Below are 12,988 nucleotides of genomic sequence, written 5' to 3'. Positions count from 1 at the left end.
GCTTTTTTTCTACAAAATTAAACAATTGAATGAACATCCTCCAAGGCCGGTGATTCCATAATTTTTGCCAGGGGTTGTATATTAATGCTTATTCTGAAAAGTCACCTGAAAGGGCAGTTACAGTCTAACTAATAGACTCCTGCTCACCTGATTTTCCAGGGTACACAATATTGGCGGTTTTCTGATACAATCCTGGACCCTGGATACCCCCGCGCCATTAGTGATGGTTTTTCAAACATTCCAAACAAAATTGATGCAGCCTTTTGCCTACCAGCAAATAATTATGAAGGCACTGAAAAAGCATACTTCTTTAAAGGTAATGTTTATCGACTCCAAGTTACATTGTCAAATAATACTTCACTCTGGTGACATATGCAGAACACTTTTGTAAAAATGGTACGAGAACCCATAAATACTCTTTTAGAAAATCATATACACTGTATATTGTATACTGGTGTCCCTTGTCCACTATATATCTTCTATGTTATTGAAGTAGCTCCATTTATCAGCATGAGTCATCTGTAATTTATTTCTCATGTCGATTTTGCTTGAGATACCAATCACAGCTTGCTGCAAGTGTATCCGATAATCTGAAGAAGGAATAACAATTTTGTGGTGCCCCAGGGTCCTGGTCGTCATCTTAACCTCGCTTTCCTCACGGGGAGAGTGATGTTATGTTTGGGGCCAAGAAGGGATAACTGTAACCAGGTAACCACCAGCATGCAACACATTCACACTCCAGGCCACCAGGGGGAGCTTTTGATCCTATTTACTATGTGACTCCCCATATATATGGTAGTCTGTAGGCAAAGTTAGTCAGTTTTTCCAGACAGCAGACAGGAACAGTCTGGGACAGAAGAGGGTTTACGGAGCTGTGTAGCCACAGTGCAGCAGTTCCTGGAAAGAGACATTCAGAAAGCCGAATATATTGCAGTGAACGTGCAGGAGAGAAAAGCACAGGAGAGGATACCAGGGGGAGACCAGCCCTGAGCAGGCTGCCTCCTTCTGAGGTGCAGAGACTGGTAGCTGGAACACCGAGGATTGTAAGGCCCTCCACGACTTACATCAGAGACCAGCAGGACAGCTGAGCTCTAGGTTACCTGTCCACCTTAGTACACAGGAGGCACGGTGACACCCTTAGAGGCTAGGGCGTGCTAGAGTCCCTATAAACCGCCTCAAGTCACCAGTCATACGGGTCGTGTCCGATCCTATACGGGGGACAGAGAGAGAACATCTGTGAGGACCATAAGTGAAGCCATAGGCAGTAAGGGACTACAACACCACGGCGCTAGAGGAAGGCTTTGATTTCCACCTGGGTAAGGGGACTCCTAACTTGCCTCCAAGCCGGCTGGACTCTGCCTGCCCTGTGATTTAGTGCTCTGGACTGTGGATGCTGAAGCCTTCAGTAAATCAAGGTAAAGAGACTGCAACCCTGTGTCCTCATTCTTTACTGCGCCTTTCACCATCTTCCATCTACACACCGGGAGCCCTAGAGATATACTTCACCTGTGGGAAGTTATACCATCTAGCTGCCATAACATCATCCCTGAGGACCCCTTAAAGCAGCGTCGGTCCCCACTGACCGAATACCACAGGTGGCGTCACGAACATAAACTTTATTCCCTTTAAAGACCTTTCCCTTTTACATGGGGGCCCATGGCAGCGGACCGGGTCGCAGCCACCATGACATCCCCCTGTGAACAGCAGGGCCCGGTACTGAGTACCCCACGGCCCTGGCGGGCGACTCAATTTGACCTCAGATCTTGAGGGTCTGATTCAGGACCTCCACTGATACTGAGTTTGAAAAGGTCACAGTAGTATTTTAGTGATTCCCCAGCACGTCAGCATTGTCACATCAGATCTGCTCCAGTCTCTAATGTCACCCGGTCCCGCTGTATTCATTCAGCGGACTCTGTTGTGGCAAATAGTCTCCGGGCTGTGTAGGCATTGTCTAGCCAGTGATACTGATGTAGCTGTGACCTGTGGTGCTACCCAGTCAGACAGAATGTGGGTGTCCACCAATTCACAGATGTGACCTACAGCTGCCTGCTGTGGCCTATGGGGTAGTAATACACCCCACTTGAACTCCAAATACACTGCTGACAATCTCCAGTTATTACTATATACTGGCCCAGCTTATTTGATCCCTGTTGCTGACCCTAGACTGACTTAACCCTCTTATCGCCTGACAATTCTGCCTCTGACTTCATACTCCTGGTTCTGACCTCAGCGATCCTCCTAACCTAATTTCTGCTGATTTTGTCTAGCAAGTATCAGTTTTGACCCAGGTATTCAACTACCTTCTGCCTGCTGGCTCCACTGGGCAGCGGCTACTCTGTGAACATAACCTAGTGGTCCTTGTTGTAAGTCCAGATCTCTGTACTACAGGGGTTAAAGGGTGTAGACCAGGGTAACTCTGGGACCAGCTAACTGGATTGGCTACAAAAAATCTGTCTGGGGAAAACCCTTTTAAGAGCTGCCAGACTTCCGCGAACAGTTCCTATTTAGTAGCGCTTAAGGACCATTTGCCATGCAGGAAAAAGTTTGAAGGAGTCACAGCATTAAAGAAATGCTGTAGCGCCTTAAATCCCATAATTGGTGGGCACCTTGGCAGTCAGACTTCACTGATCAGAAAATAATGGTATAATTCTATTTGTGATGGGAATAACCCTTTTATATTTGTTTTGCTTTATTTCTAAATCCATGTTTCTTCACTATAGGTAGTCGGTATTGGCAGTATGAATTCAAAAACCAGCCCACCATACAGGAGTGCATGGCCTCATCCCCATCAGAGACATTCACACGATATGTAATGATCCAGTATGACAGCTGGGAACAAGACCTTGACTTTATCTTTGGAGGGTGGTTGAGAGGTAAGTCTGCAAGAATCAAGCTAGTCAATGGCCATGTAAAGAATACAGTGGTCACTCATTTTAGATTGTGGCTGGGTATGTAAGGGGTGTGTAGTCCGAGTGTGAGATTCCCGCACAAGTGATAAACATACACACGTGTGGGGATCTCACTGTGTTATTACTGCTCCCTCGGTGACGAGTTTTCTTGGCATGGTGTATGCATGATTGGTGTACTCACAGGAACAGGAGAAAACAATCACAGCATGCTGCGAGTGTATCCGATAATTGGACCACGAGCCGCCGTGCTAGTCTATGGGTGCGTGTGAAACATCGCACTGCAGTCTGATTACTGCGGAAATTGAGACACTGGAGAAGATGAAGAACAGGTTGCAAATGCCCGATGAACAAGCAAAAAAATCATCAAACCCAACAAATGAACATTTTACTCATTCGTTGGGTACTTTGGGCTATGTTCAGAATTAGCTAATCGTACAGTAGGGATTACAGAACAGGAGAAATACTTGGGCTTTCTGGTCACAAGTAAGTTAAGCAACACTTCTCAATGTCAAGAAGCAGTGGCAAAAGCAAACTAGATTTTAGGGTGTATAAAAAGAAAGAGAACATTCCCTGATTCAAATATATTATTCCACCTCACTTACTACAAAAAGGAAAATGGTCCAATGCAAAAGTTTGTCACCCTGCATGGTTCATACCTAATAACAACTTGTAAACACTTTTTATAGCCAATCAAGAGTCTTTCAATTCTTGTTTTATGGATTTTCATCCATACTCCTTTGAAAAATTCTGCCAGTCCTGTGAGATTCCTCAGTCGTCTTGCATGCACTGCTATTTTGAGGTCTAGACACAGATTTTCAATGATGTTCAGATCAAGGGACTGTGAGGGCCATTGTAAAACCTTCAGCTTGTGCCTTTTGTGGTAGTCTATTGTGGATTTTGACATGTGTTTAAGATCATTATCCATTTGTAGAAGCCATCCTTTTTTCAACTTCAGCTTTGTTTACAAATGTTATGTTTGCATCAATAATTTGCTGAAATTTCATTGAATCCATTCTTCCCTCTACCTGTGAAATGTTCTCCGTGCCCTTAATGGTTAATGGTTGGTGAGATGTTCTGTCCCTGAAATTCTGTGCCCTTTTTTCTCCACACATACCTTTGATCATTGTGGACAAAGAGTTCCATTTTAAAGGGAATTTGTCACCACTTGGGACACTTTTAAACTATTACTATGGGCATATAGGTAATAGAATGGTTAAAATACTCCTACCCGTATGCCTCATAGCTGCAATCTAGTTGTTGAGAAATTGAGTTTTAATATTTTATGTTAATAATTTCTTCCAGGCTCTTGGGCGTGCAGTGCCTGGAAGAAATCTATGCCTCCTGTCTTTATTATTATACCACCCCCCTCCCACTTCCCTGTGACGTGCGGCTGTGGCGCTGTAATCCCGCGCATGTGCCCTGCACTCGCGCTATTATCTGTACCTTATCCGCCCTTCTATGGTGCTGGCGAGTCACTGTGCAGTAGCAGATACTATACTCATGCAAATAGTAGTCAGTACACAGCTGTCATTATTTAAAGGGATACTGTCACCAGAAATAACGCTGTTAACCTGCAGATAAGCGGTTAATTTGCAGATTAACAGTGTTATTACGCGGCCCAGGGCCTGTACGCAGCCGAATGCAGCGGGGAGAAAATGAACTTTATTCCTTGCCAGCATATCTGCAGGTTAACAACGTTATTTCTGGTAATAGGTTCCCTTTAAAGTGATTCCGATTAACCCCCTAATAAAGTTTAGCTATTCTAGTAGGATTTTCCTGACAATTTCTTAGTGGAATTTTACAACAAAAGCCATGGTGTGCAAACAGCGTTAAACACACGAAAAAGAAAGTTAACAGTCAGTAAAAGTGTACAAAAAATTGGCAAGGCATTAGATATACCATGGAACACTATGAAGACATTCATCAAGGAATTTAATTTATTTATTTATCTATTTTACTCATGTATATAGCGGCATTAATTCCACAGCACTTTACAGATATTATCAGCACTGTCCTCATTGGGGCTGACAATCTAAATTCTTTATCAGTCTTTGAAGTGTGTGAGGAAGCAAATAAGGGGAGAATATACATCTTTGCAGATTTTGTCCTTGGTGGGATTTGAACCCAGGACCCCAGTGCGGCAAAGCAATAGTGAGACACAGAAAGAGCCTAATATTTCATATAAGTGTTAATCCAATTTAATAAAAAAAATCAGATATATGTATAAGTACACAATAAATATTTGATTGAATTAAACAATTACACAATAAAAATGATATATAAAAGTTAATAGTAAAAGCAAGAAACAATGAAAGCTAGGAGAGACTGATCAGAGACACAAAATAATGAAAACAAGATTACTATGCAAAATTTAGCCACCGGATGGCAGCATACTACCAAGGAGTAATGATATCAGGTATGTATAGGCCAGGGGTGCACAACATTTTTTGGCCCAAGGGCAACATTGCAATATTGAACCAATCTAAAGGGTCGCAAAAAAAATGTAAAGGGGTATTTACATGATTACATCACCAGAGTCATCATCAATACATTAATATATCACTTGAACCAAGTTTTGAGTGTTTAAGGAGGACTTGGAGAGTTTCGGCTTGAAAAAAATCAGTATGAGCACACACTAACTTAAACTGAGTTTTTGGTGCAAAATGTCACCAAATCCTATCTCAAATCTCTAAATTTTGAGGATTTTTAAATTGTAACATAGCTATATATTATTCATTATGCATTGCTTATATAGAACTAACATATTCCGCAGCATTATGGATTGCTACATGTTTCCTAGGTCAGAGCCACCATCAGTTCATAAATTCAGCACTAGAATCACTGTCGGTACATAAATGCAGTGCAAGGACCACAATCAGTACATGAATGCAGCACCAGAACCAATGTCAGTACATGACTATATCACCAGAACTACCATCAGCATGAATCCAACAACTTTCAATACATGAATGCAGCACCAAAACCATCGTCAATACAAGAAATCAAGTGCAAGAACCAATGTTAGTATATGAATGCAGCAGCAGAAATATCATCTGTACATGAATGCAGCACTAGAAACACCATCAGTACATGAAAGCAGTACCAGAAACACTGTCTGTACATGAATGCAGTGACAGAACAACAATCAGTTCATGTATACAGCACAAAACTTAGTACAGCGATAAATTGTACTGTGAGATCAGCCCTATAGATAATTGTACTGCACGAATCTACAATTCCCAGTAAGTCCTTAACAATGGTAAAGAGATACTGGCAGTTGTTGTTACCAGCCATGATCAGACTGCTCACCATACAGAAACCACTGTAATGATGAGTCGCAGGCAGTATCACAAATAAACACTCATATCTAGGTACCTGATAGGTGACATCTTCTCTGACTGGAGTTGTTCCCATCCCTTTTGTCTCCATGTAGCACAGACACCATGATGAAATTTAATGTCCACAGCTAGTCTCTGCAGACATTTCTTGTCTCAATCTTTAGCAGCACAACCTAACACTATACTCTTAAAAATATAAGTATAAATATAATGCCCTATAACTATAAATATTTTCCATGATGCACCCCATAATGTACCTCACTCACTGCTCCTCTCCATATTATCCCCCACATACTTCCCCTCTCCATAATAACCCCCCATACTGCCCCTCTCCATAATGTCCCCCATACTGCCTTTCTCCATAATGTCCCCTCCAAACTGCCACTGTACTGGTTGAGTACTGCATGTGACAACAATTTCCTGTATAGGGTGTCAAGAAGGAATCATTTTCTTTCAAAGATACATATCCAAGCACTGCAATGTTTTACCAAAACCTACATCAAGTCTGTCAAAGGCATGTGGGAAAACATGTTACGGTCTGATGAGACTAAAGGTACCGTCACACTTAGCGACGCTGCAGCGATACCGACAACGATCCGGATCGCTGCAGCGTCGCTGTTTGGTCGCTGGAGAGCTGTCACACAGACCGCTCTCCAGCGACCAACGATGCCGGTAACCAGGGTAAACATCGGGTAACTAAGCGCAGGGCCGCGCTTAGTAACCCGATGTTTATCCTGGTTACCATCCTAAAAGTAAAAAAAAACAAACACTACATACTTACCTACAGCCGTCTGTCCTCCAGCGCCGTGCTCTGCACTCCTCCTGTACTGTCTGTGTGAGCACAGCGGCCGGAAAGCAGAGCGGTGACGTCACCGCTCTGCTTTCCGGCTGACCGACGCTCACAGCCAGTGCAGGAGGAGTGCAGAGCACAGCGCTGGAGGACAGACGGCTGTAGGTAAGTATGTACTGTTTGTTTTTTTTACTTTTAGGATGGTAACCAGGGTAAACATCGGGTTACTAAGCGCGGCCCTGCGCTTAGTTACCCGATGTTTACCCTGGTTACCAGTGAAGACATCGCTGAATCTGTGTCACACACGCCGATTCAGCGATGTCTGCGGGGAGTCCAGCGACGAAATAAAGTTCTGGACTTTCTTCCCCGACCAGCGACAGCACAGCAGGGGCCTGATCGCTGCTGCCTGTCACACTGGACGATATCGCTAGCGAGGACGCTGCAACGTCACGGATCGCTAGCGATATCGTCTAGTGTGACGGTACCTTAAGGTTGACACAATTCTTTGGTGCAATGACAACAAAATGAATAGCAAAAAGGACACTATGCACACAGTGCAGCATGGTGTAGGCAGCATTATGCTGTTTTTTTGGCAACTGGAACTAGGGCTTTAGTCAAAGTGCTGGGAATTATTAACAATTCCAAATATCAGTCAATTTTGCATCAAAATTCACCTTTCAGCACGACAATGACTTAAAGCATACCTCCTAATCAACAAAAGAGTGGCATCTTCTTCTAATTCTTTATTTTTCTTTTTCCACCCAAAAAGATTTCAGTTTGTTTTCAATTGATTTCTGCAAATTATGGGTGACATTAAACTTGGAAAACCTTCTGAAATGATTCTTCTTGGTATGATTTTTTTTTTACATAGCAAATCCTGCTATTTTCACAGGAGTGTGTAGATTTTTTATCACCTCTGCATATTCTGGTTTTTAGCCTCTTGATGTAAACAAGATTGTTCTAATTTACTGACTGCAAGCAAAAATATTGAAAATGGTTAGGAATGAAAAGACTAGGTATATTAGAAAGTTGAATAACTTTTCATCATACCACGAGTAAATCTAAGTCCATTATTGTGTTTCATCTTACATATATACTGTAAGTAGGGGTAGTTGTAGCTATGGAACATATTTTCCTTAAAGGGGTTCTCCAGATATTTTTCTTTCTGAACTTATCAATATCGTCTAAATATTTTAAACAGTCACCTGCCTTCATCAGTACCGGTGACTCCATCTCTTGCCATTCTCAGAACCTTCTCTTACAGTGACATCATGTGGCTTCAGCAATGAACAACACATCATTTCTGTGGCTGCCGCTCTCAGAATGTGCAGAGGACTTCACTGTAGGAGAAGGCTCAGAAACTAACTGGAAAGAGTGGAACATAACCCTATCAAACTCACTTCTTGCCCTTAATGTTTACTCTAATCCTAAGGGCAAATTAATGAGTCTTTGAAACACGGTCTGTGTGTGGACGGGGATGAACAGACTGGACTTGGGTCTCCCAACATGAACGGAACTGCCTCTTAGGCATTTATGAGGCAATTAAGTTCGGGTCTGGATACCTGAGGCTAAACCATAAATTATGGCTTGTACATGGGCCGCGTTTCAGAGATGTCTGAATTTGGCCTAAATGAAATATTTTGAATATTCAATGGGGAACATGAGTCACTCCATAGTCATCAATTTATTATTATTTATTTATTTATATCGCACCATTAATTCCATGGTGCTGTACATTAGACGGGGTTACATCAAAATACAAATATCACTTACAGTAAACAAAACTAACAATGACAGACTGATACAGAGGGAAGAGGACCCTGCCCTTGCAGGCTTACATTCTACAGGATTATTGGGAAGGAAACAGTAGGTCAGGGGTTGCAGTATCTCCGATAGTGTTGAGGTGGCCGTGGGGTCATTATGCAGCGCCCCAGGGTCCTGGTCGTTGCAGTAATATCATTCTCCTCTAGGGGGGAGTGATGTTACGTTTGGAGGCAATAAAGGAGATCTCACTACCAGGTAACACCAACACACAACACATTTCACACTCCAGTCCACCAGGGGGAGCTATGCTCCTATGTATTAGGGCACTCTTCACAATTAGGTAAAACTGGTGGTCTGGATAGGAAGTTAGACAGAAGCTGGCTGAGCTTCGCTCATACAGATACTGACTGAGCTTTGGCTCAGGTAGTTGGACCCTGACAGGGGTGGGATCCTGTCAGAGGCCTAGACAGAAGGCCACGGAGCTATGCCTGCCCCACGTGCGGCAGCTTCCAGGAAGAGAGACAAACAGAGAACTGTATTGTAGAGAAGAAGTCACACACAGGCTGCCTCCTTCTGAGGCGCAGGATCCTGGTAGCCGGAACACCGAGGGAGCAACAGTTCTTTATGCCTTGCTCCAGAGACCGGCAGGACAGCTAATTCCAAGTTACCTGCCCACCCTATACCCAGGAGGCAAGGTGGCACCCACGAGAGGCTGGGGCGTGATAGAGTCCCTGTAAAAAGCCTCACGCCACCGGTCATACGGGTTTGTACTATCCATCTTGGGGACAGAGAGAGACACAACATCTAGAACATCTACAATAGTTGTGAGGACCTTATGAGAGGCTCAGCAATAAGGTACTACAACACCCAGGCGCTAGAGGAAGGCTACTGATTTTCACCTGGATAAGGGGACTCTGGATTTGCCTCCAAACCGGCCAGACTCTGCCTGCCCTGTGATCTGGTGCTCTGGACTGTGGATGCTGAAGTCTTCAGTAAAAAGGTAAAGAGACTGCAACCTTGTGTCATCGTTCTTCATTGCGCCTATTCACCATCCACCATCTACACACTGGGAAGCCCTGGGGACACACTTCACCTGTGGGAAGGTATAACATCTAGCTGCCATAACATCACCCCAGCTGACCCCTAAGCAGCATCGGTCACCCTGACCGAATACCACATTTGGCGTCACGAACATTTCCCCTTTAAAGACCTTTCCCCTTTTTTTCCATGGACCTCCCGAGGGCCACGGACCGGGTCAGCCACCGTGACATCCCCCTTTGAGAACCGAAGGACCCGGTACCGAGTACCCCACAGCCCTTGGGGGCGATCCAATTACAGGTTGTAAGCTTCTTGATGGGCTTTCAGGTTCCGTTTGAAGGATCCAAATGTGGTGGATAATCGGACGTGTTGGGGCACAAAATTCCAGATGATGGGGGATATTTGGGAGAAGTCTTGGAAGTGATTGGGTGAGGAGTGAATAAGCGTGGAGGAGAGAAGGAGGTCTTGGGAGGACCGGAGATTACGTGAGGGAAGATATTGAGAGATTAGTATGGAAATATACGAAGGAGAAAGGTTATGGATGGCTTTGTAGGTCAGTGTTAGTACAGTAGTTTAAACTGGATTCGCTGGGAAATAGGGAGCCAGTGAAGAGATTTGCAAAGAGGGGAAGAAGGAGTGAAGTGAGGAGAGAGATTAATTAGTAGCAGCAGAGTTAAGGACGGACTGGCAGGGTGAGAGAGTGTTAGAAGGTAGGCCACAGAGAAGGATGTTGCAGTAGTTGAGGCGGGAGATGATTAGGGCATGCACAAGCATTTTGGTAGAGTGAGGGTTGAGGAAAGGATGAGAACAATCTTGTGAAACACAGATTTTCCTTTTGGGGACTGAAACTAAGACACCTCTGTTGTAATCCTGTAGTATTTCAACACAATGTCGTTCAGTATACTAGGTAGCATGGCTACTCAATGATTAGCAATGATTTGCAGTGCTGGGATCCTGGATTCAAATCCCACAAAGGACAACATCTACAAGGAGTGTGTATGTTCTCCCCTTGTTTGTGTGGGATTCCTCCTGGTACTGTGGTTTCCTCTCCAAAGGCATGAAGATAGGAAATTTAGATTGTGATCCCCAGTGGGTACAGTGATGATAATGTCTGTAAAACTATGTACAATATAAAAATAGAAATCTGAGAATGTTAAATTGCCATATTTAAATGTGTTGTCTACCTTGATTTCTTATGATATTCTGCAACTTGTATTATTATTTATATATGATTTATATGCTGTAAAATAATAATTACAAATTATTATTATTATGTGTATTAATATTATTAATATTTTCTGCTGATCTATTATACATTATCTATTCATACATTTGTTTACTCACAATGATTAATATTTTCATCATTTTCATTTGAGATAATAATGAGGTTCCTCGCTATATAAAAAGAGACTGGAAAGGGATTCCAAATGGAGTGGATGCTGTACTGCCAAGCAGATTATATGTTCCGGAGAAGAAAAAGTCTGTTTCACGTCGTAGGAAGAGTCGAAGGACCAACCGAAGAAAGAGCCGCAAGAGAAAGCCAAGCTGGAGTGACAGAATGGTCATACTAGATGACCTTTTTGGCTATGATTATGATGAGTATGAAGAGTATGATCCTGACTGGCTTCCTCCTAAAAGTCAACCAAAATGTCAGCCAGTCCAAAGTGTTTACTTCTTTAAAAATGGTACGTATGATCCAAGAGTCTGCGGAACTTTATAGAGTGGGAGCAGTTACAAACAAGCGGTGGACAGAGGGTTAATGTCCAGATAAACCCAGTAAAGGGCAGTGGTAATGTTTATTTCTTTGTCTGATTGTAGTTTCACAATACATTTACCGTAATCTAAATAATATCCTGACACAGAACTCAGGTAGCAAAGCTTTTATATCACATTTATTTTGGACATTCACTATTAATGCAGAGAAATTCCCTATATACACTGGATGTAACCATTGCCTAAGATGTGGCTGTTACGTTCAGGCTCTATATGTTGCATACCTTTCTTTTCTAAATTCATATCCAAGAAGTATCGTTTCTCCTTGCGGAGAGTGACATGCTAAGCATGCTGAGATGAGGAGACTTAAAGGGAACCTGTCACCCCGGTTTTTCAGTACGAGATAAAAATATTGTTAAATCGGCCCTGAGCTGTGCGTTACTTTAGTGTATTTTGTGTACCCTGATTCCACCCCTGAGCTGCCGAAATAACTTACCAAAGTCGCCGTTTTCGCCTGTCAATCAGGCTGGTCAGGTCAGATGGGCGTGGCGACATCGCTGCATCTTCCCCCAGATCTTGCATATATTTCCGTTGGTGGCGTAGTGGTTTGCGCATGCCCATCTTCTGAATCCACTGGGCAGGAGCAGAAAAAATGCGCGATCGGCGCTATTTCCCTGGTGATCTGTGGGGGCGGCCATCTTCCTGAGGCCGCGCGTGCGCATATGGAGTTCTCTGCTGCCCGGGGCTTCAAGAAAATGGCCGCGGGATGCCGCGCGTGCGCAGATGGAGATCGCGGCGGCCATTTTCCTGAAGCAGAGTTCGCAAAATACATTATAGTAACGCACAGCTCAGGCCCTATTTAACAGTATTTTTATCTTGTACTGAGAAACCTGGGTGACAGGTTCCCTTTAAAATCGCAATGCTCCTAGAGTTCTAGTCCTCTTCCTCTCTGAAGAGAATTTTCTAAATTCAGAAATTCTAAAAAACCTTAGCCATCTGCATGCAGCATCAGTTGTGAAATATACTGTATTTTAGCCACTTCCTAGTAAATCGCACATTAAGGCCCAGTTCACATGACCGAGTCTTGCATACATGTTCTATCCTGGGTTTTTTTGTTCAGAGAACACATGAATTGGGCTTAATCCCTTTACCTCCCAGCCTGTTTTCACCTCCCTGACCAGGCCAATTTTTTCAATTCTCACCAGTGTGATTTTATGAGGTTATAACTCTGGAACTCTTCAACATATCCCAGTGATTCTGAGACTGTTTTTTCATGACACTTTGTACTTCATGTTAGGCCGGCGTCACACACAGCGTAAAACAATACGGTCCGTATATTACGGCCGTAATACGCTGAAAAGTCCCGAAAAAAGTGGTCCGTAGCTCCTCCGTAGGCAGGGTGTGTCAGCGTTTTTTGCGCATGGCATCCTCCGTAT

At 43.4% G+C, this 12,988-nt stretch overlaps 1 protein-coding gene across 1 annotated transcript in view; it reads left to right on the top strand.

Moving 5' to 3' along the window:
• The window catches only part of VTN (vitronectin), a 47,546-nt gene that overhangs the window by 22,079 nt on the left and 12,479 nt on the right, over positions 1-12,988 (top strand). Inside the window, exons 5-7 of the mRNA XM_069760060.1 lie at positions 160-316; positions 2,721-2,873; positions 11,216-11,524. Coding sequence (XP_069616161.1) covers positions 160-316; positions 2,721-2,873; positions 11,216-11,524 — 619 coding nt within the window. The remainder of the gene's footprint in view (positions 1-159; positions 317-2,720; positions 2,874-11,215; positions 11,525-12,988) is intronic.

This window comes from Ranitomeya imitator, chromosome 3 (genome assembly GCF_032444005.1).
Source record: "Ranitomeya imitator isolate aRanImi1 chromosome 3, aRanImi1.pri, whole genome shotgun sequence".
Taxonomy (NCBI): domain Eukaryota; kingdom Metazoa; phylum Chordata; class Amphibia; order Anura; family Dendrobatidae; genus Ranitomeya; species Ranitomeya imitator.
Note: the sequence above shows the minus strand (reverse complement) of the source record. Positions and strands in the feature narration are given on the sequence as shown.